At 42.1% G+C, this 23,429-nt stretch overlaps 1 protein-coding gene across 5 annotated transcripts in view; it reads right to left on the bottom strand.

The window, feature by feature from the left end:
* LOC147110976 (contactin-4-like) overlaps positions 1-23,429 on the bottom strand; it is a 2,035,446-nt gene that overhangs the window by 557,766 nt on the left and 1,454,251 nt on the right. For all 5 annotated transcript variants that reach the window (XM_086001418.1, XM_086001414.1, XM_086001417.1 and 2 more), the window contains exon 13: positions 8,571-8,746. In XM_086001418.1, coding sequence (XP_085857544.1) covers positions 8,571-8,746 — 176 coding nt within the window. The remainder of the gene's footprint in view (positions 1-8,570; positions 8,747-23,429) is intronic.

Below are 23,429 nucleotides of genomic sequence, written 5' to 3'. Positions count from 1 at the left end.
TTAATCACAAAATCAGACAATTGGAACCTATTGCATGACTTGTGTGCACTGGGCTTATTTCATGAGATTGAGAGATCACAAAACATACAAGCAACCATTGAACTGAGAGATCTTTTGTAAAGTTGAAATTAACTTAGGAATACTACTTGTGCAAGGAGACGGATGATCTTATAAGCACTTCGAAAAATAGGATCTTTTAATTGGGTTGGAGACGATGAGGCCTGAAGATCAGTGTTGTTGGCTGCCAATTGTTGCTGCAACACTTGCTTGATTGATATTTCCCCGGGCACAGAGTATGATTGTTATTTTCAGCAGTGTCAAGTATCATTGCAGGAGCATCTGAAGGTAACAGAATTAATGCATATATTTCCTGAAATGTAATGAAAACATTTTTCTGCTAAACCTGTAGTAATATTGCTCAGAAACATAACTGTCAATACTCCATAATGCTGGAGATAGTTCTGAAATCAGAATATGTTTAAAACTGAAAATAGATATTTAGACACAGTGTGATGAATTATGTAAAATAACAGATTCCAGAGTGCGTCACAAATGTGCAACATAATCTCAGGTTTCAGATGAGGGCAATAAATCATGAGCTTCTTCTGTTGCCATCTAAGCCTTTTAATTAAGTTATACCCTTGTAACTCATTCCCAGCTGACCATTATTCCATAATGATAACTCCTAACAGACAACATTACAAATAGGCCACAGTATCATCCCGGTTGATGTAGTCAATGTTATTCTTTGTTTAGTGACCCAAATAGAACACTTTGGAGTTGTGAAGAATGGTTTTTATTCTTACAAATAGGATGAAAGCTTAGCAGTGCTACCTTTCATTTTATGATTTGATTATAATTCACAGAGTACAAATGGAGGCTTCTGTTCCCTATGTACTTTGAGATTGTAATTCTCCTTACCTTAAACGGCAGTCAAGTGTATGTGCCAAATATATTTGATTGAAAGGTAATTTAGCCTGTTACATCCCAGGACTTACTCACAATAAGGTTCAGCAGATCTAACCAACAGCATTTTGTAAAATTTGCCAGCACAATTCAGCTTCCATTTACTGGTTCTGATATGCAGAAGCCTGTACAAAGAGAGATTATATTGAGGAATCACAAATGGGCTTTTATCTTTAACCATTATTTATTGCTGATCTCCTCAGCTGTGGTGCTCAAAGAACAGTTCTGCCTGTTTAAGTTGGAATATTTATGTGCAGTGGAATAAACACTGAAATCCATTAATTTAAATAAAATCTAATGTCAATGCTGGGATATTGTGAATTACCTAGCGTTCTAATGGCACGAATAATAATGCTGTTGGCCACTGACATGATAATTGATGGCAACGAGATTTAAAATAATAATTAAACACAGCGAGCAATTATTTCCGGGAGCAGTAATTTGCGTTACTGATGGTAGAATTGCTATTATCATGATTCTATCACTGACATCATGTAATTAAAAAAATTGCAAATGGACAATCAGGTTCTCAGCCAAGAGTTTCAATTTGCTAGTGATTTGGAGAGTCGACAGCAATGGTGCACCCCAAACTGTTAAACATATTACTCCATTTTCTACACATTGATTAGTACATTGACAGATGTTACTTACACATCGGTCATTTCAGCTGATCTGGAGAGAAGTGGGATCAGTTGGGGTAGGACTGGGCTAGGGCAACGAGTAAAAATGACTAGAGAAACAATTTTAAACAGCACCCCTTTGAAACAATGAGGGTGTCTACATTGCGGGTTAAAAAAGATATACTATTCCTGTGCTCGCTTGGTACCTCATCTATAGAAACGTTTAAATGAAGTTGTCCACACAATACTTAATTACTGTAGAATCAAACTCCACAGTGTGACTGCCACTTTACAGTGCCGTAATGCTTTAGGATATTCACTCAATGGTACTTTGAATGTTAATTGTGCCCTCTATGTGCTTCTGCACAAATGCTGTACTCACCATAGATATAGCCAATTACATTTAAAATCATTTCGCTCCTCAGTTACCTTGCTCTGCCAATCTGAGACCAATAGCTGGCACGTGGCAGCACTGGAGGTGTGCTGTGGGCTGGCTGCCCCGGCTGTGAATTGATTTGTTGCTGCCTCAAGGGACCTTGGTGCATTTGTGTTTACACACACGAAGAGCTCTGCTCCCACTTTACAAATCCTAAATGTCCTGAGGGACCGCCCCCCACCAACATAAACACTTCAGTTTATAAAGTGCCCAGAAGGTCTCGAGTGCTTCTTGAATCCAGCCTGACACTACACTACACTGGAGTTAGACAGCCTCCCTGGCTGGGGGAGGGGCGGGGGATGACTCAAGACCAGGCTCTGGAGTCATACGGTCACTTTCACATAGCTGTTAAGTGAAGACTGCCTTACGGTGATGTAAAAGTGATGGTAAAACTAGACCTTTAGAGGCTTAGACAGATGTTAAAATTTTTGTATTGAAATACTAAGAGCGAGAAATTGATGCCCTTACTACCACCTATTAGCGCCAGCGATGCGCGAAAAAATGGCGGCGGCTGTTCGTGTGCCAGCTGGAGGCGGTCCCAGCGGCGGCGGCCGTATTGGTCACCCCTTTTGCGCTGTCTGCATGTGAAAAAAAAATGGCAGCATGGTGACCTACGCAAACTTTGACCCCAGCGCTCAATTCAGCGCTGGGTCCTAAACACGCCAGGTTAACCTGATGTGCAAGCAGGCTGACAGACGCTGACAGGGGTGACATCTGCAGCTGTTAAAGTGACACACACATCAATCAGGTAAGTTTGAATGGAAGGGTTTGGGCTTTTTTTTATTTTATTGAAGTGGTGGCTTGCTGCAATAGATGGGAAAAGTTTTTTTTTTTAAAGTGTTTTGGGAGTGCTGCTGGATGGTTGCAAGGGCTCGGATGGTAAGTGAACGCCTTTGAGAAGATAGAACATGCTGTGAATAATCAGCAGGTCACGTTACATCCGTGGAGTTCACGTCTCAGGTCGACATGCTGCCTGACCAACTGAGTATTTGCTGCATCTTATGCTGTCATTTTACATTTACAGTGTCCACTTGCAAAGAGAAGAAGACGACCCAGAAGTAAAGACACAGAAGAGGAGGAAGCCGAAGAGGAGGAATCAGATGGAAGGATGCATCCCAGACAGCCCCTTTGTGGCCGGGATATCCGGGATGGAATCATCCGCCTGTGGTCCCACTGGCTGGGCAGGCGACCTCTTATTGACCCACTGGCTGGGCAGGCGGCCTCTTATTGACCCACTGGCTGGGCAGGCTGCATTTCTTGGGTGTGTGAAATGAGGGAGGCACAAGAATGGAGTTGTGCTGACAGGAGGGCGGGAAACCTAAAGTTGCATGCCAGGAGGATAATGTACGATGATACCCGCATCTTGTATCCTTTCAGCCCCGCTGCTGGGCAAGGGCTCAGCCATGCCCCTGTCAAGAATGGCCAGCACCATCTCCTCCAAGGCGGTGAGGTGATGCTAGGAATGGGAGATGTGCCTCGTCATTGGTGCAGATTGTTGGTAGGTGTGGGATTGGGGGTCCTGCATTGAGCAGTGCAAGAGGCTAGTGGTGCAGTTGGTAGGTGACGTCTTTTGAAGATGCATTCACTGACCTTGACCACTGGCCTGAGGTCAAGAAACTTCTTTGGGCCCTGGAGCCAGGTGGTGGGGGCGACATGCTGGCAGTGACGGCCTTGGTATGTACTCCCACATTGTTCTTTCTGGAGGGCATCCTGGCCCCTGTGGGTAGAGGACCTCTCTTGCAGTGTTGACCCCCTGCACAAAGCTGGAGTGCTGCGTGCGAGACCCTGGATGCCCCTTCCCTGGCTTGCTGAGCCATTTCTGTTATCGCTGAGGCAGTTTTCCCATTTGTTGAGGTTAGGAGGTAAATTGATTATTTGTTGAAAGACAGAAAGGGCTGAAAAATGTATTGAATCAGTGCATTTTATTTTGTCTTGCTTCAATGTGCATGGCCCTTTAAATTTCAGAGATCCTCACTGCCCACAATGCATTGCGAGCTTCACAGCCTCGCACACAGATGCTCGGGGAAGCAGCAACGGCGCACCAGGACTGCAAATTGGTCCCGAATCTCTCGTGCAATGCCACGAGGACGGCGTTGTGCCTAAGGTTAGCGCTGCACCACTTACCACCATGCCCCCCACACCAATTTACCTCGTTTAGCGCAGTGACCATTTCGGGCGGCCCTTAACGGCAGTTGGCGAGGACACCGACTGCTTTCTGGGTGAGAATGAATTTTCCCCCCTGAAAGATTTTTCCTTGCAGGACACAGGACTAAAGGGCCAGAATTTGCTGTAGCCTGCCATCAAACACCGTCTGCTGTTAGTTAGACTTTCCCTTGCACGTTTAGGTTTTATAAATTGTTGCGTGGTAAGTTGCTGAAGGTGCGAGCTGATAATGGCGCAGCGAGGGAAACAGGGCAACCAACTGTGTATCTCCTTAACCAATCGGGCTGAAAGATTGAGAAATAAACAGCGCAATGATTGAGAAGGAAGTGTAAATTACAGTGAGTGAATTCAATGTCAAATCAGGTACAGAAAGAGAAATAAAGAGAGGGAAAGAAACATTGGAGGAAGAGAGCAAAAAAGAGCATCTTTTAAAAATTAAAAATTACATTATTTAAATCTCCAACAACAATTAATACCTGAAGGAATGAGATTCTACACTTGCAATTGTTAATTTTCAGTGCCAGAGAAAAGAAAAATAAAGACTTGCATTTATATAGCGCCTTTCATGACCACCGGTCGTCTCAAAGCGCTTTACAGCCAATGAAGTACTTTTGGAGTGTTGTCACTGTTGTAATGTAGGAAAGGCTGATTGTTTGGCAGTAATTAACACTTATCACATCGTTAAAAGTGTACTTACACTTGAAACGACAAGACTTAACTTTCTGTGGCGAGGTTAGTTTGTATCTACTGCGTAAATACAGCATCGTCATGCCATTTCAATGGTGAGGTAGACAGCAAAATGTCACTTTCATGAGCTAAATGTGGAGATGTGCAACTCGGACAGCAACATTTGGATATTTGAGTTTAACCGCGCGCGCATTGGCTACTTGTCTGAAGTTGCTGCTGCAGTTGCATAAATAACAGTGAGCGCCATTAGCTTCATCTTTATTTTGACAAATAAATCTGGACCAGTCAGTGAAATATTGTAGGTGGGCCTGTATCTGGATTTTTTTTTAGCACATTACAGTAGTTTATTGCTTTGGCACAACGCAAGACTTGGCATTTATCTTTATCTTTGATTTTATGCACAAGTGTTGCATCACTGATAAAATATCCCAATCCCCTTTTGGGATTCAAGAAGGAGAAAAATGAACTTGCATTTATATAGCGCCTTTCACATCCTCAGGACAACCCAAAATGCTTCACAGCCAATGAATTACTCTTGAAGTGTAGTCGTGCAGGTAAATGAAGTCTAAACATGGTTGATTTTATCATTGGCATTGGCCCGGAATTTGCGGTCGGGATGTCAGCAAACTGGCAGCGTTCGCCGGCATTCCGCTTTTGAAACTGACCGCAACTTCGGGATTTGGCGCATGTGCAAGCAGAAATCTTGAAGTTGCAGTTCGTCAACGACAGCTCCAAAACTGGCTGCACTGTGCCCCCGCCACCGCCCCCATCCCCGACCCCAGCCCCCCACAGAGCCGGCAATCAGTGAAATCTCATAAATCATTGAAACTGACAAAAACTTCGGCTCTTTCACAGTAATTACACTGTTAAATTCCCCACTAAAAGTTAGGCCCAAAGGTATTGGGTGTAACTGGGGTTTTAACAGCGTATTGACTGCTAAACAAATATTAAGGCCTTGGGAAACTCATTTTAATTTTGTGCAGAGTGAAATTTGTCCATTTTAATAAAAATTAAATTAGGAAACTTTTCAAACCATGTTTTTTGTACTTTTTAAAAAAAGTTTGTCCATCTTTATTTCAGGTTTGCCTTTTCCCATGCAAGAACCCCAATCTTTCTTTTGCTCTCTCTAGCTAAAGTTAGAAGTTTAAGGGTTTACTCACTTCCTTGTTCACGGTCTGTGAGAATTCTGCCTTTTGATTGGCTGCTTAAACAGCCTGTTGACGTCACAGCAGTTCGAACAAGGGAATCCCCACTACAGTCCATTGAATTGAATTGTAGGTTGGAAAACCCGAACCTTGAATGCAAGATCCCTGTGCGGAGCGGACCTCGGGGCCAGCAGCAAACACGTTTGCTTCACTGCTGGCCGCAAATTCCGGGCCATTGTTCAGTAGCTATGCAACAACAACAACTTGTATTTATATAGCACCTTTAAGGTAGCAAAACGTCCCAAGGCGCTGCACAGGAGTATTTTAAGACAAAAAATTTGACACCAAGCCACATAAGGATAAATTAGGGCAGGTGACTTGGTCACAGAGGTAGGTTTTAAGGAGCATCTTAAAGGAGGAAAGAGAGGTAGCGAGGCGGAGAGGTTTAGGCAGGGAATTCCAGAGCTTCAGGTCTAGGCAACAGAAGGCACGGCCACCAATGGTTGAGCGATTATAATCAGGGATGCTCAAGAGGGCAGAATTAGAGGAGCGCAGATATCGCGGGGGGATGTGGGGCTGAAGGAGATTACAGTGATAGGAAGGGGCGATAGTCAATCTCTGAATATCACTCTCTTAAAAATTTCAGATAATAAACAGACTGGACATATACCAGCATGAGGGAGCTCAGTCTGAATCCATTTCTAGTAGCTCCAACTTTAAACATTTGATTCCAATTTGTTAATCAGTCTTCTCAAACCACTATAGATTCTTCAAGCCACCTGTTCTGTGCTTATAAGCTGAAGCTGCACTTAAAGCAGGCCAGGAACATCAGCTGAATCCACACAATGTAATCTGAGAAACATCTGAATATACCCAAATTGGGTCAATTCAAAGATGCTTTTGTGGATCACCTGTATTGGGATGTCATTGTTAATTAAAAGCAAAGAAATCACTCTCACATATTAATAATGTTTACACAAAGCATTTACATTCATCTATTTTTAAAAGCATGAGTGAGGAATGGTTGTGGGAACAAGATATTTTCCTTGACCCATAACAATCCTTCCTTGTGACACCTGGACAAAGAACATCATTGCAACCACCTAAAGGCAGTCTGAGGCATGGGCACACACCCATTCAAGAATGTACACTCAGGAAAAGGGAAATTGGTTAAAAAAGAGCAGAGGACTTGCAATTGACAGTCACCTGCAAAACTCCTTCAAATCTTTACAACTTATTAGTAATACATCAACAGAGATGCAAACAGGCAACTGAGAATATTAGAGTTCTTTCTATAATTATAGACCTTGACATGTATTGCTGTTGCAAGGTTACAATTCAAATTATATTTATTAGAAAATGCAATTTAATTAAATCCTTTCCCATCTAAAAGAAATTGATTACTACTAACAAGAAAGGCTTTCACAATACAGGAATCTCAGAATGCAATTCAATAAGCACCCCTTTACCTTCGTGCTAATCATGTATGTAAGTTATACAATCTGACTCAACATTTAATCAGCTAACGTTACTGTGATATTTAATAAACTAATTCAAGCATAATCTTGTTTGTCCCAATTATTGTAATCTTGGAAGGAAAGCAAAGTTAAGAGGCAGAAGATTGACTAATTTGACTGATCAGCACTGCAATCATCAGACACGATTACACTCTGCTTCTTTTGAAGGGATAAGTGTTTGCCAACCAGAATAAGCTTCTACCTGCAATGAATTCCACAACTGCTGGCACCATTAAGATATGTTATAGCAGTTACAAAAGAACCTTAATGTACTTAATTCTATAAATGAACATCCCTCCTGCTGTGTTATCTTCTTTGCCAACAGGTTACTTAGTTTCTCTGCGGCTGTTTAAAAATTAACTAGACAGTAGACAAGAAGGTTGCAATAAAATGTTTTATCCATCAACAGGAATCATGCTTTACAACACCCAAGTGGCAAAATTTTGCATTTGCTTTTACTTGCCAATTTTTATTCATACTCCTGAATGACTCTCTTTCTCTACTGTCGACATATAGTTCTGTCAGCGCTGAACACCCTCTCATACCACAGCCAAAAGTGGCTGTTTTTCAATTATGAACCTTGGCAGTGACTGTTAGCTGACTATATTCGCATGGCTGTGGAAGGGCGTCACAGTCAAACTCAATCCAAAAATCACACAGCTCATTGCGCAGTGATCAGGGGGAACTCTGGCTAATTCTACCCCTCCCCAGCAGTGGGGTGCTGAGGCATTTCTACTGGCACCTCACCCGAGATCAGCCAACATGTACAGGTCAGGCACCAAGTCTGACATTTTGTCTGTGTAGGTCAGTAACACACTAACCCACTAAGCCACTTGTTTACTTCGTTTTGTGTTATGAATGGCTATTTTTGTCACACAGTTTTCAGCAGTTGTTAATAGTATTATCCAAGTACAACTTTTCTCTAGGACTACTTAAATTGACTCACACCTGGAAGCCAATTCTGCACATGTCTATCTTATAATAACAACTCCACCATATCACAAAATTAGATTATAAAGCTGTGTGCACCACTTACCCCTCCGACCTTTTCAAAATGGTCTCTATCTCTTCTGAAGTCTATAAGTTGACCATTAAAAGACCACGAGAATTCAACGTTCAGCGAAGAATCATGGGAGACTTGGCATGGCAAGATCGTACTTTCACCCACCGTGACATCCATGTCTGTTGGTGGTATAGTAATTCTTGTTGGGTCTGTTGAGATTTATATAAAAAAAAGTTATCCATAAAAACCATTCCCACAACTTGCCAACTTTTATTAGATTGCACAAACAAAGGACATTTTTGCAGAATATAGTAAGCCCAGCCAGTCATAACTGACCTGCTGACAAAGGGGTGGCTGTTGTTGTATGGCTGAAGGCCCTCTGCCTGGCTGAGGCTAAATGCCAACTATTGAACGATGACTCTTAACTTCCTCTGAAGGACAAACCTATTACTGAACACCATCATTTTTCAGACCGTCCGTGATCTCAGCTCTTCTCAAGAGCTTCCCTTTCCCCATGCCGCCAAACTCACTGTTCTCAAACAGCCTGTTTCTACCTCCTGCCCAAGGTACACAGACAGGGCTGTTCTGAGCACCCTCCAACCCTCTGGTCTGAACAATTACTCCTGTTAAACGAATTTTCTCCTATCTTGATTATTTTCTTGCCCGCCTTGTCCAGTTTCTACCCTACTACATCCTCTGATGCACTTTGCCACTTTAACCATTTCAGATTCTCCAGCTCCAAATATTTATTTTCCACCATGGACACAAAGCCCCTCTACACCTCTATCCCTTAATCAAAAAATCTCTAGGACTCCACATCTCCCTTAAACAGTGACTTTACCAGTTCCCATTTGCTATCACACTCCACCACCTGGCTGAACTTGTTCTTAACTTGAACAATTTCTCTCCTGACTCTATTAAACGCTTCCAGGTATGCGTCACTATGAGAATCATGTGGGTCCCAGATATGCCTGTATTCTTGTATGATATGTTCCAATCCAACTCAAGCCCCCTCCCTATCTCTTCCTCCTTTATGTTGATGACAGTGGTGCAATTTCCTGTTCTTGCTCTGATCATGAGATTTTCATTAGCTATGCTTCCAATTTGGTTCTTCCCTTTCCTTCCTGAACTACTTTTTCTCCATGTCTGGCGATAGACTTTACACTGACGTCTATCTTAAGACAGCCGATGACCACAACAGCCTGGACTATGCTTCTTCCCAACCTGGTTCCTGTAGAGACTATTCCTTTCTTGCAGTCTCTCTTGCCATCTGTTCTGATGACTCCATCTTTTGCACAAGATCTTTTGAAATGTCTTGCTATTTCCTCCGTTTACATAATCAATAGGATCTTTGCCCCTGCCCACCCCATTTTCAGATCTATGTTTTCAGCACCTCCCTCCGTAATAATAACATGTCCCTTGTCCTTAGCAGGAGTATAACAATCATTTTCCCTTGTGATCTGAACCAGATATTTGTGTCTTTCACATGTAATCCCCATGTGGACTGAGAACACACCAGGTAAGACAAGACCAGGTATGAATCATTAAGCTGCCTTGTTTCACAGCAAGTGATCATACAGAATGACAATAATGATCAGATTCACTGAATGTAATCAGTACAACATGTTTTCATGTAATAATACAAAACAATGAACAAACTAACCATCCCACATTAGTGGGTTATCTTACTTGACTACGAACTACTCTTCTGCATGCTAAAATTCTGAACTGGCCAAAGCTTTCATAGATTTTGATTTAAAAACCTGACTGACTGCAAGTGTCTTTGTCCCTGTTTTTATCTCCCTATGTTAACAGACAGAAGGGAAGGTCTGTCAGACAACAGCTGCTGATCACCTAGGATCAGAGACTTCACAATTTACCAATTATTGACACAGGCTAATGAATTGCTTGGTTTTTTTACACACTGTTTGGGGAACAATTTCAAAGTCGAGCCTGTTAGCATTTGAACCATCTATCATTTCAGTATACCTTTTAAAAAAAAAACTTGTGTCAATACACTTTGCTTTTAAAAACCTAACATTTAAACGTAACTCTTTTTCTCAAACCTTTCCTGTGCAAAAATTATCAAAACATTTCAAAACATGACAATGGCTTTAATTGCTTCACGGGGATATCATCTAACAATTTGTAGGTCATTCAACTCATTAACTGCTTCTCCTTGATTGGAGCATCTGGTTGTTTCTTCTACCACTCCCTATTTTCTCCCATTCTTTCCAACCTACTAAAATGCTTGCTTATTTTTTAGTTTTGAGTTGTGATGAAGCTTATGCACTTGAAACGTTAACTTGCCTCTTTTATTTGAAGATGCTGAGTGACCTCTGCGTGTTTCGAGCATTTTAATCTTCGGCTCCCTTTTTTCTAAGGACCACAAATGTTACTCAATATCTAGGCTTGCACATGAAGAATGGAGTGTTAGCAGAGTAGTCAACTGTGGGAAGCATCACAGATGAACCCAATTTTGTTCTTGCATGACATCCATATGGATGCATTTTCTGGCAGAGATCACTGGGTTGTGGTCAGGAGCAGGAACCCTGGTTGATTTTTTCCCTTGACTCGCCCAGGGGCGTTGATGCCAATGATATTAGCTCTACTGTTGTTCCAGTAGAGATCAGTTAACTCATCACAGAGGAACAATTGAACCAGAAACTCCTCATTCTTTTTATATCTTGGTACTGCACCATATGATGCAATTACCCACAAAACCAGTGAGGGAGTTGACCATAAATGTTATTAAATGATGGATCTTCAATACTTATCAGATACCAGAATGATTATTTTGACCCTGATACAGCTTTTAATGCTCATCTTCCCTAAACTAATTTGCATTCTCCCAGAGGGCACCATTAAGCAGTTTCTCAGAAGTGATTGAAAAACTGACATGAGAGCAATTCAATAATCTGAGTTTAACAATATGAAGAGTGTTTAGTGCTGAAACCAATTGAGGGCAACGGAGTGTAGGATTTCTGGAGGAAACCAACCTTGGTAATCAAATATTATTAAACATGCAATGTTCTGTGCTGTGGAGCAAGCCACAAAATTAATCAGAAAATTAAGAAACAAAACTGTGTCACTAGATTCAGAATGATTTGCAGTCTGTGCACATATTTGAAAGAAGAAAGTATTTAAAAAACACTTATTATTCAGAAAAGTATGACAACTGTTTTTTAAGTCTTCAGACTTAATATTTTCCATAGATATGTTCAGAGCAGTTCCTAAATATCTAATCAGAAGTCTATTTAAACATTCAGTTTTGATGTCTGCGTGTATTCAATCAATTAATGGTTTGACTGAACTATTGATGAGTCTGCTTCACTTGATACTCAGCAAATCATGCTATTAAAGAGATCTAATAGCCGAGACAAATATCATAATCCCTACATGGACAGAATGATGTTGTACAGTGCTGCTTTCCATTTCCACTGACACAAGCAAAGCACAGTTCTTCCAACACTTTTCTGAAAATTATTGTAGCGCTTCAATCAATCTCGGCTCTGGGATTGGCAAAAAGAAGTTAAGTTCTGTGTCAAAAATGAAGCATTCTTGTCTGTGTTAGATCATCTATTGGTTTAATTTCTGCTGGCACTATGAACACATGGGGTGGTATCCGCAAGCTACAGGATTCTACGTTACAGTCTCGGATGGAAAAGGCTCACTTCAAATGCATATTCCCTAGAAGCATTTCTTAATGCCTTTCTGTTTAGATGTCATTCTATTCAATTTAGTTAGTGAGACACTGTGTACAGACAAGCTGAGAATTTCAACTTTACTGTACTTACAGATGTATTTGTACAGACACTCTGTGGGCTGTTGGTCTAATGTAATTATAAAAGATATAGTTGTCTAATGCATGTTGTTTCAGTATATCTCCAATGTCGAGGCTGACTTTACCTCAGAAGTCAGTTGGGAGTTTAAAACCAGCAGAGAGACTGAATTAGATCTGGCTCTGTGGTAGCATTTTGTCATCTAAAAAATGAGCGACCATGTTTCATGATCAATTTTATGTTGAAAGCACGCGAGAATGGCTCTGCTGTTTCACATTGAGCAGATTTGTAAAAATTGCAACTACTGTCAATATATGGGCACTAAAGTTTATCGGAATCATGCCTGCCAGTACCCTCCAGCACCGACACCGCTGGAATTTGCAAGGTCAATGACATGGCTCTTCATTTACATGGGGCAGGTGGGCACAAGTACCACTATGGGCAAATCTCTGCTGCCTACTGGCCTCATGTGGCCGTAAACTCCAGTGTCTGCCCACCAGGGAGTGAGTGTGATTGCTCTGATGCCCCTGAGCCCCCACCCCCACCTATGTTGTTCTTGTCCCCGAAGAGACCAATCTGTTCTTTTCCTTTTTACAAAATATCAGCCATTCAAGGGTCCAGGCTGCTTGCTTGGCCTGGACCTCACTCGTGGTGCCCACTTTCCCCCGTCTGGAGACTGGCATGCCTCAACTCGCTCAGCGTAAAAATCTCCAAAGATGCAGCATATCCCGACTGAGGCAGCAGAGAGGGAATTCCCAGTAGAGGAAGTTCCCCTTCTCAGCTTTCTCCCCCAGCCCAGATGACATTTGCCTTGTCAGGGGCAGACAGGGGTTCTGCTACTTACAAGGCAAGTCAGAAACTCCCAGAAACGGCAGAGACCACCATCTGTACTGAATACTGCTCATTTACCTGTTAAATCAAATTATGGGTTGTTATATAACCTAAGCCTCAGTCTGACAGAATATATATGCCTGCACCTGCTGAAAATAAGGGGGTCATGTGGTGGCATGTGATATTACCCAGTGGGCCAGAATAGTGGCCAGGGCTCTCTTTTTGATTCCAGGGCCATAATACATTTACCTCTGGTTTGTAAGGACCATGATGTCCCCTTACAGGAGTGGCCACTGACACTGAACCCAAGGAGAATATCGAATGCAAAACCCCAAACAAGTACCCTCAACTCTCTTCCAATAAACACTTTTTTATTTTCAATGGTTTTTCTGGTTCCTATTTTTTTTTACACAATGAACTCAGTACAGTAGGTAAATGAAACTGCAGCAATATCTCACTGAAAGAGAGATCTAGAAACATGGTGGCATTATATTTTGAGGGGAGATAGAAATGATTACATACTCAAGTTGGCTCAGTTTTTAAATATATTTTTTAAAGGTAGAAAGAAGGCCATATTTAAAGTGGTTTATTAATACATCAGGGAGTTGAGCATACGAGGGCTCTTTTATCTGGAAAAGAGAAGACTAAGAAGCGATCTAATAGAGGTCTTTGAAGTTATGAAGGGGTTCGATAGGATGGAGAAAGACTGGACTTTTTGCACTTACGGCTGAGCCCAGAACAAGAGGCCATAAATATAAGACAGCCACTAACAGATGAAATAAAGAATTTAGGAGGGTTTTCTTTACAGGCAGAGTGGTGAGAATGTGGAACTCTCTGCCACGTGGAGTGGTTGTAGCAGATATAATTGACGTTTTTAAGGTGCGGTTTGATACATACATAAGGGAGAAAGGAATAGAGGAATATCGGGGCAGTGTGAGAAGAGATAATTAGAGTGTGAGGAGACTCATGTAGAGTATAAACATCGGCATAGACCAGTTGGACTGAATGGTCTGTTTCTGTGCTGTAGATTCTATATAATTCTATGAGTTTTTAATTTCAATGGAAGATATAGGCAAGGCACTTGCACAGCACCATAGCATATCAAAATGCATCAAATTGTTTTTATACAATGAATTTATTTTGAACCACAGTGACTATTATTAGGTAGGTAAACATGGCAGACATTCTGTGCGAACAATCTCCCACAAACAGTAGCGAGACAAATGGCTGTTTTTCTTTGCATACAAAAGAAAAAATATAGCTAGTTATTTGTACACATTAGTTATTAGTCCTGTAAGACAAAGCCGTTTGCAAATCAGAGCAAATAATTTCCATTGTTTATTGCAAAATGCAGTATGAAGAGGACAAGGCTGCCATGGGATGTTTGTGCACTGCCCTTGGAGCTTTGCAATTTGGGATCAAATCCAGACAAGACAGCAGGGTGATGGACTACTCTCTTTAACTATGCTTTGAACTTTGGCAGTTTCACTCTAGTTCCCAGCAGACAAACCCACTATATAAAATAGGTCTTCAAATTCAGCACAAATTGTCACCACTGTCACAGAGACACTGTCGAGATAGCATATGTAGGAAATGTAAATACCCAGATTGAAGGCACATAGTGACGACATTCTTGGAGAACTCTGAAATGCATACATTTTGTGGCATTAAATTCTACGCATGTCAGCACTATTGATTGAAAGTGTTGGCCAGCAACAAGTTCCCCGGACTCTATAGGTGGCATTCTGAATTATTCTGAAGCATAAGGTGATAGATATGGAAGAATGGCAGGTTGATTCATTTGTTAATTTTCTTCTCTTCTCTCAGGGGAAGTGTTTTGTCTCCACTCACCAACACCTTCTTAGATTACTCAGCTGCCCTCATTTACCATGTGAGGAAAACATCACTTCTTGGCCTGTAGATAGGGCTGTCAGGACATAGAAAGCCCACTCTTAGCCCTCCAACACTCTCAGTAGACATGTGCTCCTCACAACCTAGAAGGAACTACAGCATTAGTTAACTAGTTATGAAATAATATTTATTTTGCAAAGCAGCACCACAATTGCCATGTTTCTACATATTTTAAGCTGTATTTAGTTTTTGACAGTGCGCAGGAAGATGCTTAAAGCTGCACGGGTATATTTTGATGAAAGGCTGTCAGGAGCAGGGAATCATGGGCAGGTAAGCTTCAGATATTTAACATGTTTTCATTATTCTCTCCTCTTGTGACTGTTCCTGTGGTGTTTAATTGTGTCAAGTCCTACTGTATCTCTGCTTCCTTAGACCACTTGGGTTACCATGATTTTTTCTACCAAGAATTATGGGTAAATGTTACAATAAACTATATATATGTACTGTGTGAAACTTAATCTTTTAATGCAACAACTTGCATTAGTAAGAATTGTATTGCAGTTTATTGGCTGGGAACCAGTAATGGATGCCAATACAATTCTCCCAAATTAATTCACAGATCTATAATGTATTAAAAATCTTACATTTGCACACACTTTCTGTTGTCATATTTTTGTTACACTTCTGTTGAACTTTTTCTATTATAAATTCCTCTGCTCACCTTTATAAATGGAAATGGTCTATAAAAAGTTACCACACTGTAAGTGCACTCCAATGTTGATTCTGTAGCGCCTCGGTTTTGCCTCTCACAGCACCTAGGCCTGTACTTTAGAGAAACTCCTGTGCTCCAACCAATGCTACTTCCCTGCTTCCCAAATTCCTGTGAGTTTCACTACCTAACAATAACTAATTTAAAATCAAAATACAGTTGGCCCTTACTTTTGACTTTAAAATGGGGACTGAATTTTGTCTGTACACCCTAGTCGAATTATTTCCTGCTGTCCAACCCTAACTTGACCTGAAGACTAGACTTGGTCTCGATTCCACACCATGGACACTCGACAAGTATGATTATAACATTTTGATACTATTGCTTTCTTAAAACATAACTTCAAACAATAGGTTTTTAATTTATTAAAATTAAAAGTAATTGTACTTAATTGTGGATATTTCTGTTCTTTGAGCCTGTATCCACTCAGGACTGGGTGGTGGCAAGAAAAATGCATCTCGTGTAGGATCCTTATAGTCAGCAGAGATAAGAGACAATCAGCCCATCAGTCTTGGCTGGATCGAAACCAGGCCTTACATACGAAAGGAGAGTGTGCCAATCCATTGTGTCACCATTCCGTCTTCCTTTTAAATTATTGAATCAGGTCACTAATTCTAAAATGGTGCCCTTTTAAAGATTCACTCTCCATATTTAAAGTTTTATGTCTGCATTTTCCCATTAACCTTTGTATAATATTCTTTAAAAAAAAACTGTGTCTCGGGATGTGCTGAAATTCCTGCCTTTCTGGTGTCATTTCGCAACTCTGACAAATCTAGCACCTAGAGGGAAAATACATACACATTTTGGATAGTGAAAGTCAACAAAGCTAAAGTAATCTTTCTGTTGGTCACTGCTTTGGTCAGTGAACTATACCAGCTTCACTGTTCGTGCAAACATTCACTAAATTAGCTACAGCATGTGCCATTTACTGTTCAATTACAACCACTGTTTACAAAAGGCATTCTGCTACAGTCTGAGGAGGAAGTGTGAATCAGGAAAACTCATGTTTCCTACTCGGAAAAAGAACTTTGAATGCTGGAAATCTGAAATGAAAATACAAGATGCTAGAAAAGTACGACAGATCTGTCATCATCTTAAAAAAGGGAAAAGATTGTTTAACATTTGAAGTGCAGACCAGTTGTCAGGGAAGGTTCTTCACCCTGAACATTAATCCGTCTTTTTATCTTTTTAGATGCAGATGGATCTGTTGTACATTTCAAGCATTTTCTATTCTTCATATTCAAAACGAACACAGCTCTCTCAAAAATGATAGCACCTGCTATTGATATTAAGCACAGATACAGTGGAGCAGCTCATGAAAATTCAGCATAATCCCCTTCTCCCAGTCTGACAGACAATCCCAGTACAGACTTTGCTTACGATGTACGATTATGAGCATCTTGCAGAGCAACTGTACGGCTGGACTGCCAAATAAGGATCTAAATTCATGGTCACAGACAGATTTACATTTTGTTTAGTGGTCACTGTTTGCCTCGAGTTGTAAATTATAAATACTCAATTGTCTATTTGTTGCTTACCAGAGCTGCAAAAATTGCACAGAAGAAAAGACTAATAGGAGAAATTCCCCATTGATCCTGCCATTACTGAGAGTTAAAAACAAAGTAGCATCAAATAGTGACCTTAATATTGGAGAGTAGTTTAAATTTGTAGTCATCTATCAATTTGAAGTACAGCAACCAAAGAGTAATTTCAGTATTACTATAAAATTACTGAAAGTGGACCTCGGGTCTCATCTATATCTTCGGGGTCAGCTGCCTGGACCTGATACGCCTCCACAGGCAGCTCATCCCACATGAAAATTTAATTTTTCTATGAGGGGGGTTGGATCAAGCGATGGTGGGGGGGGGGGTGATGGGGGGGAACGATTGCCAGTACCGTGGAGTCAGTGGGAACATTCCGGCTCCTCCTTTATCCACAGACAGGTGTTTTTTAAAATTAAAATACTTATTTTGGTTGGTGGCTACTCATTGGAACTAACTTTTGAAGGGGTTCTTCAGCAGCAACAAAAACTACCTGCATTTATATAGTGTTTTTGATGTAGTAAAACGTCCCAAGGTGCTTCACAGAAGTGATTATCAAACAAAATTTGACACTGAGCCACGCAGGAGATGTTTGGACAACTGACTAAAACCTTGGTCAAAGAGGAAGGTTTTAATGAGTGTCTTAAAGGATGAGAGAGAGGTAGAGAGACAAAGAGGTTTAAGGGGGAATTTCGGAACCCAAGAGCCAGACAGCTGAAGGCATGGACATCAGGGATGCACAAGAGGCCAGATTGGAGGAGTGCAGAGATCTCGGAGGGTTGTAGGGCTGGAGGAGGTTAGAGAGATAGGGAGGTGGAGAAGCCATGGAGGGATTTTAAAACAAGGATGAGAATTTTAAAATGGAGGCATTGCCAAACCAGGTGCCAATATAGGTCTGCCTGCACACGGGTGATGGGTGAAGGGGACTTGGTGTGAGTTAGGATACGAGCAGCAGAGTTTTGGATATGCTCAAGTTTACAGAGGGTGTAAGGTGGGAGGCCGACCAGGAGAGCATTAAAATAGTCGAGTCTAAAGATAATAAAGGCATCAATGAGGTTTTCAGCAGCAGGTGAGCTGAGGCGGGGTGGAGACTGGAGATGTTACGGAGGTGGCAGCCGGCAATCTTGGTGATGGAAAGGATATGGAGTCGGAAGCTCAGCTCAGGGTCAAATAGGACGCCAAGGTTGCGAACAGTCTGGTTCAGCCTCAGACAGTGGCCAGGGAGGGGAATGGACTCGGTGGCTAGGGAACAGAGTTTGTGGCGGGGACTGAAGACAATGGCTTCAGTCTTCCCAATACTTAATTGGAAGAAATTTCTGCTCATCCAATACTGGATGTCGGACAAGCAGCATGACAAATCAGGGGCAGTGGTGGGTTCGAGGGACGTAGTGGTGAAGTAGAGCTGGATGTCATCAGCGTATATCTGGAACCTGACATTGTGTTTTTGGATGATGTTGCCGAGGAGCAGCATGTAAATAAGAAATAGGAGGTCGCCAAGGATAGATCCTTAGGGGACTCCAGAGGTAATGGTGAAGGATTTACCCCCACCCCACTCTGTTACCAAATGCAGATCATTTATATATACAAATAGTGTGAAAAGCGCATGCCCTTTTCAGTGACTGCCAAAGATTGTGAGGAATTTCATCCTCATTGGGAATGAAGAGGGCAGACAGTTTCAGGGCAGCTTCATGATCGCTGCACATACTGCTCTGTTTACTCTATATATTGTGTTGATATTTTAAAAGGTACAAACCAAGTACGTGTAGGGCAGTGAGCTTAACATCATTAATTAGGAAAATTGTTACAATCCATCACTATGGGCAGAGTAAGTGAATATTGGAAACGTATAAGCTGATCTTGTAAAAGGTTGGTCATGTCTAACTAACCTAATAGAGTTTTAGACTGAGTCACTCATGTGGTACGCATGGATTTTCAGAAGGCATTTGATAAAGTCCTGCACAAGAGATTGTTAGCTAAATCTGAGGCGTGCAGAATTGCAGATAGCTCATGGCAGGGATAGGAAACCAGTTGGGAGGTAGGAGACAGAGAGCTGAGAAAAAGATATATTCTCTAATAGGGGGCAATGACAAGTGCTGTGCCCCACGGATCAGTGCCAGGGCATGAGCTTTTCACTCTATATATAAATGATCTGCATGTGGGAACAGAGGGGAGCAAATCCAAAGTTGCAGATTATACTAAATCAGGAAGTATAATGAATCTTGAAGAAGAAAACCGAGAAAGACCATAGATAGATTAACTCCAAGGGCTGAATAATAGCTAATGGGAGTGCATAAATGATTAAAAGACGACTTGTAGGTGTGACAAGCAATGAAAAAGGCTAACGACGATGGGCTGCATCACAAGAGGCTTATATAATATAAAAGCAAGACCATGGTACTGCAATTACACAGATTGCTAGTCATATCTCATTTGGAACACTGTATTCAGTTTTGTGCATCCCACCTTAGGAAGGATTTAGTGGGAGATTTTCCATGACTAGAATAATTGAGGCTTTTGTGCCAACTTGCTCGAGCAAAGCTAGCCGGCAGTGCAGTGAACTGATTGCCCCCAATTTTCCACTGTCAGCTCATTTCAATAACTATTTATAGCTGTTATGTAGTGTCAGCCTTGTGCAGGGAGAAAACCTAATAAGGGAAGTGGAAAATCTGCCCTGCAGGTCCACATTATAGGGATGTGCGCACTTAAATTTAAGTGGCTGCATATGGAGACAAATATTGTTGCAGCCTTTATCAAGCATCAAAATGAATGTCAGATATTTTGCAGCCTTTACCAAGGCCGGGAGTAGGGTGGGGAAGAAGTGGCAGACATAAATCAAGTTAAAGGAAACCCAATGTGGAGGGACAAAGCAAATTCTATTGACAAGTGATGGAGTGGTACAGCAAACAACCTTCTGTTTGATGTTGATGGACTGCAGCTGTATCAGGTGGGCGTGGGGTGGTTTGTCCTTTTTGGCATTTCAGGACACCCTGGACAAAGGACGCCAGTACACCACTCTAGGCAGGAGATGGTAAACTGGGTCAACCCTATGCACACTATGTTAAAGACCCGGGGACAGATGAGTAAGGCAATGACTAGGAAAGACTACCCAATAATATCATGTAGTTAGCTCAAAATTGCATGCTACAAAGTGTTACCTGTCAACTTTTACCACATTTGTTGCCCACCCATGCCAATTTGTCATGTAGCCCTACAAGCTCTTTTATTGCAAACCTATACCTCAGTAGGGCATGCCTTCAAGATGCTATGTACAATTGAGATCATTGTCACGATCACACCTCCCAAGGACATAACCTTACAAGTCTTTGTAAAACAACCTAGCTGCATGATGCACAGTTACTTACTGACACCCAGGTTGGCTTGCTGGTTGTGCACAAGTCTGTCAGTGCACATGTGTCCCTTCAAGTTACAGCACCTAAAAGCTATATTTCTGTAAGTCAAAAAAAAGACTTGCTTTATATAACACCTTTCACATCCTTAGAGCACCCCAAAGCGATTCACAACCAATAAACAATTTTTTAATGAAGTGTAGTCACTGTTGTAATATTGGCAAACGTGGCAGCCAATCTGCGCACAGCAAGGTCTCTCAACAGCAATGAGATAATGGGGGCAAAACTGGTCTTGGACAGTATCACAAAATAGGTGATAACGAATCGGTAGCCCATTTTACATCCCACCTGATTTTCTTTTCTATTGACTTCAATCTTCTGCTCAATCCTCTGGAACTGCTCCATGATCAATCCAAGAGGAATGCCCATCCTACTAGCAGGGCTGGTCTAAGTTGCAGTGTATTTTTTAAATGGTCGAAGTGAAAAAAAGGTATAAGGAAAACTGAACTAAAATGTAACAAAAATGCACCTAAATAAAAGCAATAGAAGGAAACCAGAGGGCCATTCATATGACCAGCTGACACACAGCTTTAAAATTCCTGGAAGTTACTACTCAGAGGCACGCAACAATGACTTCATGGTGTTCACAGAAATCACAGAAACCCCACAGTGCAGATAGAGGCCATTTCGGCCCATCGAGCCTGCACCGACACATATCCCACCCGATCCCCGTAACCCCTACACCAACACATATCCCACCCTATCCTCATAACCCCACGTATTTAATCCCCGTAACACTAAGGGTCAATTTATCATAGCCAATCAACCTAACCCGCACATTTTTGGACTGTGGGAGGAAACCGGAGCACCCGGAGGAAACCCACGCAAACACGGGGAGAATGTGCAAACTCCACACAGTCACCCGAGGCCAGATTCGAACCCGGGTCCCTGGCGCTGTGAGGCAACAGTGCTAACCACTATGCCACCGTGCTGCCCCTTGTAGCAGACCAGCTGAAATGTGGAGTAGGGAGGCCCCACCTGAATTCAAATACATTTTTACATGATCTAATGAAACTTGCGCACTCCAGTGGCATTAACCTCCTAATAGAAGATAGGAGCAGGAGTAGGCCATTCGGCCCCTCGAGCCTGCTCCGCCATTCAATGCGATCATGGCTGATCATCCAAATTCAGTACCCAGTCCCTGCTTTCTCCCCATACCCCTTGATCCCTTTAGCCTTAAGAAATATATCCAACTCCTTCTTGAATATATTTAATGTATTGGCCTCTACTGCCTTCTGTGGTAGAGGATTCCACAGGTTCACCACTCTCTGGGTGAAGAAATTCCTCATTTCTGTCCTAAATGGCCTACCCCTTATCCTTAGACTGTAACCCCTGGTTCTGGACTCCCCGACCATCGGGAACATTCTTCCTGCATCTAGTCTGTCCAGTCCTGTCAGAATTTTATAAGTTTCAATGAAATCCCCTCTCATTCTTCTAAACTCCAGCGAGTACAAGCCCAATCGACCCAATCTCTCCTAATACGTCATTCCTGCCATCCCAGGTATCAGCCTGCAATGGATTCTCTTCCCGCACCTGCACCGTTATCTCTGGTGTCCCCACAAGGATCTATCCTTGGCCCCCCTCCTATTTCTCATCTACATGCCGCCCCTCAACGACATCATCCGAAAACACAGTCAGTTTCCACATGTACGCTGACAACACTCAGCTCTACCTCACCGCCACCTCTCTGAACCCCTCCACGGTCTCTAAATTGTCTGACTGCTTGTCCGACATCCAGTACTGGATGAGCTGAAATTTCCTCCAACTAAATATTGGGAAGACTGAAGCCAGTGTCTTCGGTCCCCATCACAAACACCATTCCCTAGCCACTGACTCCATTGCTCTCCTTGGCAACTGTCTGAAGCCAAGCCAGACTGTTCACAACCTTAGTGTCATATCAGACTGAGTAGATCTTCTGACCACATATCCGCACCATCACTCAGGCTGTCTATGTCCACCTCCGTTGTAACATTTGCATATTGAATTATCATTGGCTCGCAGGCATCTGCAAGGAATACCTATTATATTCACATGTGATCACATGCTGAGTTGTCATTGGCCTGCAGGCATCTGTAAGGGGTCCTAACTCCATCTTGTCCCCACTGTGCTGTATGATTGAGATTCACAGACCTGATGCTTCATAAAAGAGTTTAAACTGTAATACTCCGTTGTCCTGCAAGTTATTATTTTTGTACAAAGTGTGCAAAAAAAGACATCCGTAACATCGACTGACTCCACCCCACCTCAGCTCATCCGCTGCTGAAACCCTCGTCCATGACTTTGTTACCTCTATACTTGACTATTCCAACACACTCCTGACCAGCCTCACATCTTCCACCCTCCATAAACTTAAGGTCATCCAAAACTCTCCTACCCGTATCCTAACTCACACCAAGTCCCATTCACCCATCACTCCTGTGCTCGCTGACCTACATTGGCTCCCGGTTAAGCAACGCCTCAATTATAAAATTATCATCCTTGTAGTCAAATCCCACCATGGCCTCGCCCCTCCTTATTTCTGTAACTTCCACCAGCCCAACAACCCTCCGAGATATCCGCGCTCCTCCAATTCAGCCTCTTACACATCCACCACTGGCGGCTGTGCTTTCAACTGCCTTGGCCCTAAGCTCTGTAATTCCCTGCCTAAACCTCTCTGCCTCTCTACCTCCTTTAAGACGCTCCTTAAAACCTACCTCTTTGAGCAAGCTTTT

Source organism: Somniosus microcephalus, chromosome 11 (genome assembly GCF_052327205.1).
Source record: "Somniosus microcephalus isolate GS21.2 chromosome 11, FLI_Smic_1.0, whole genome shotgun sequence".
In the NCBI taxonomy this organism is placed as follows: Eukaryota; Metazoa; Chordata; class Chondrichthyes; order Squaliformes; family Somniosidae; genus Somniosus; species Somniosus microcephalus.
Note: the sequence above shows the minus strand (reverse complement) of the source record. Positions and strands in the feature narration are given on the sequence as shown.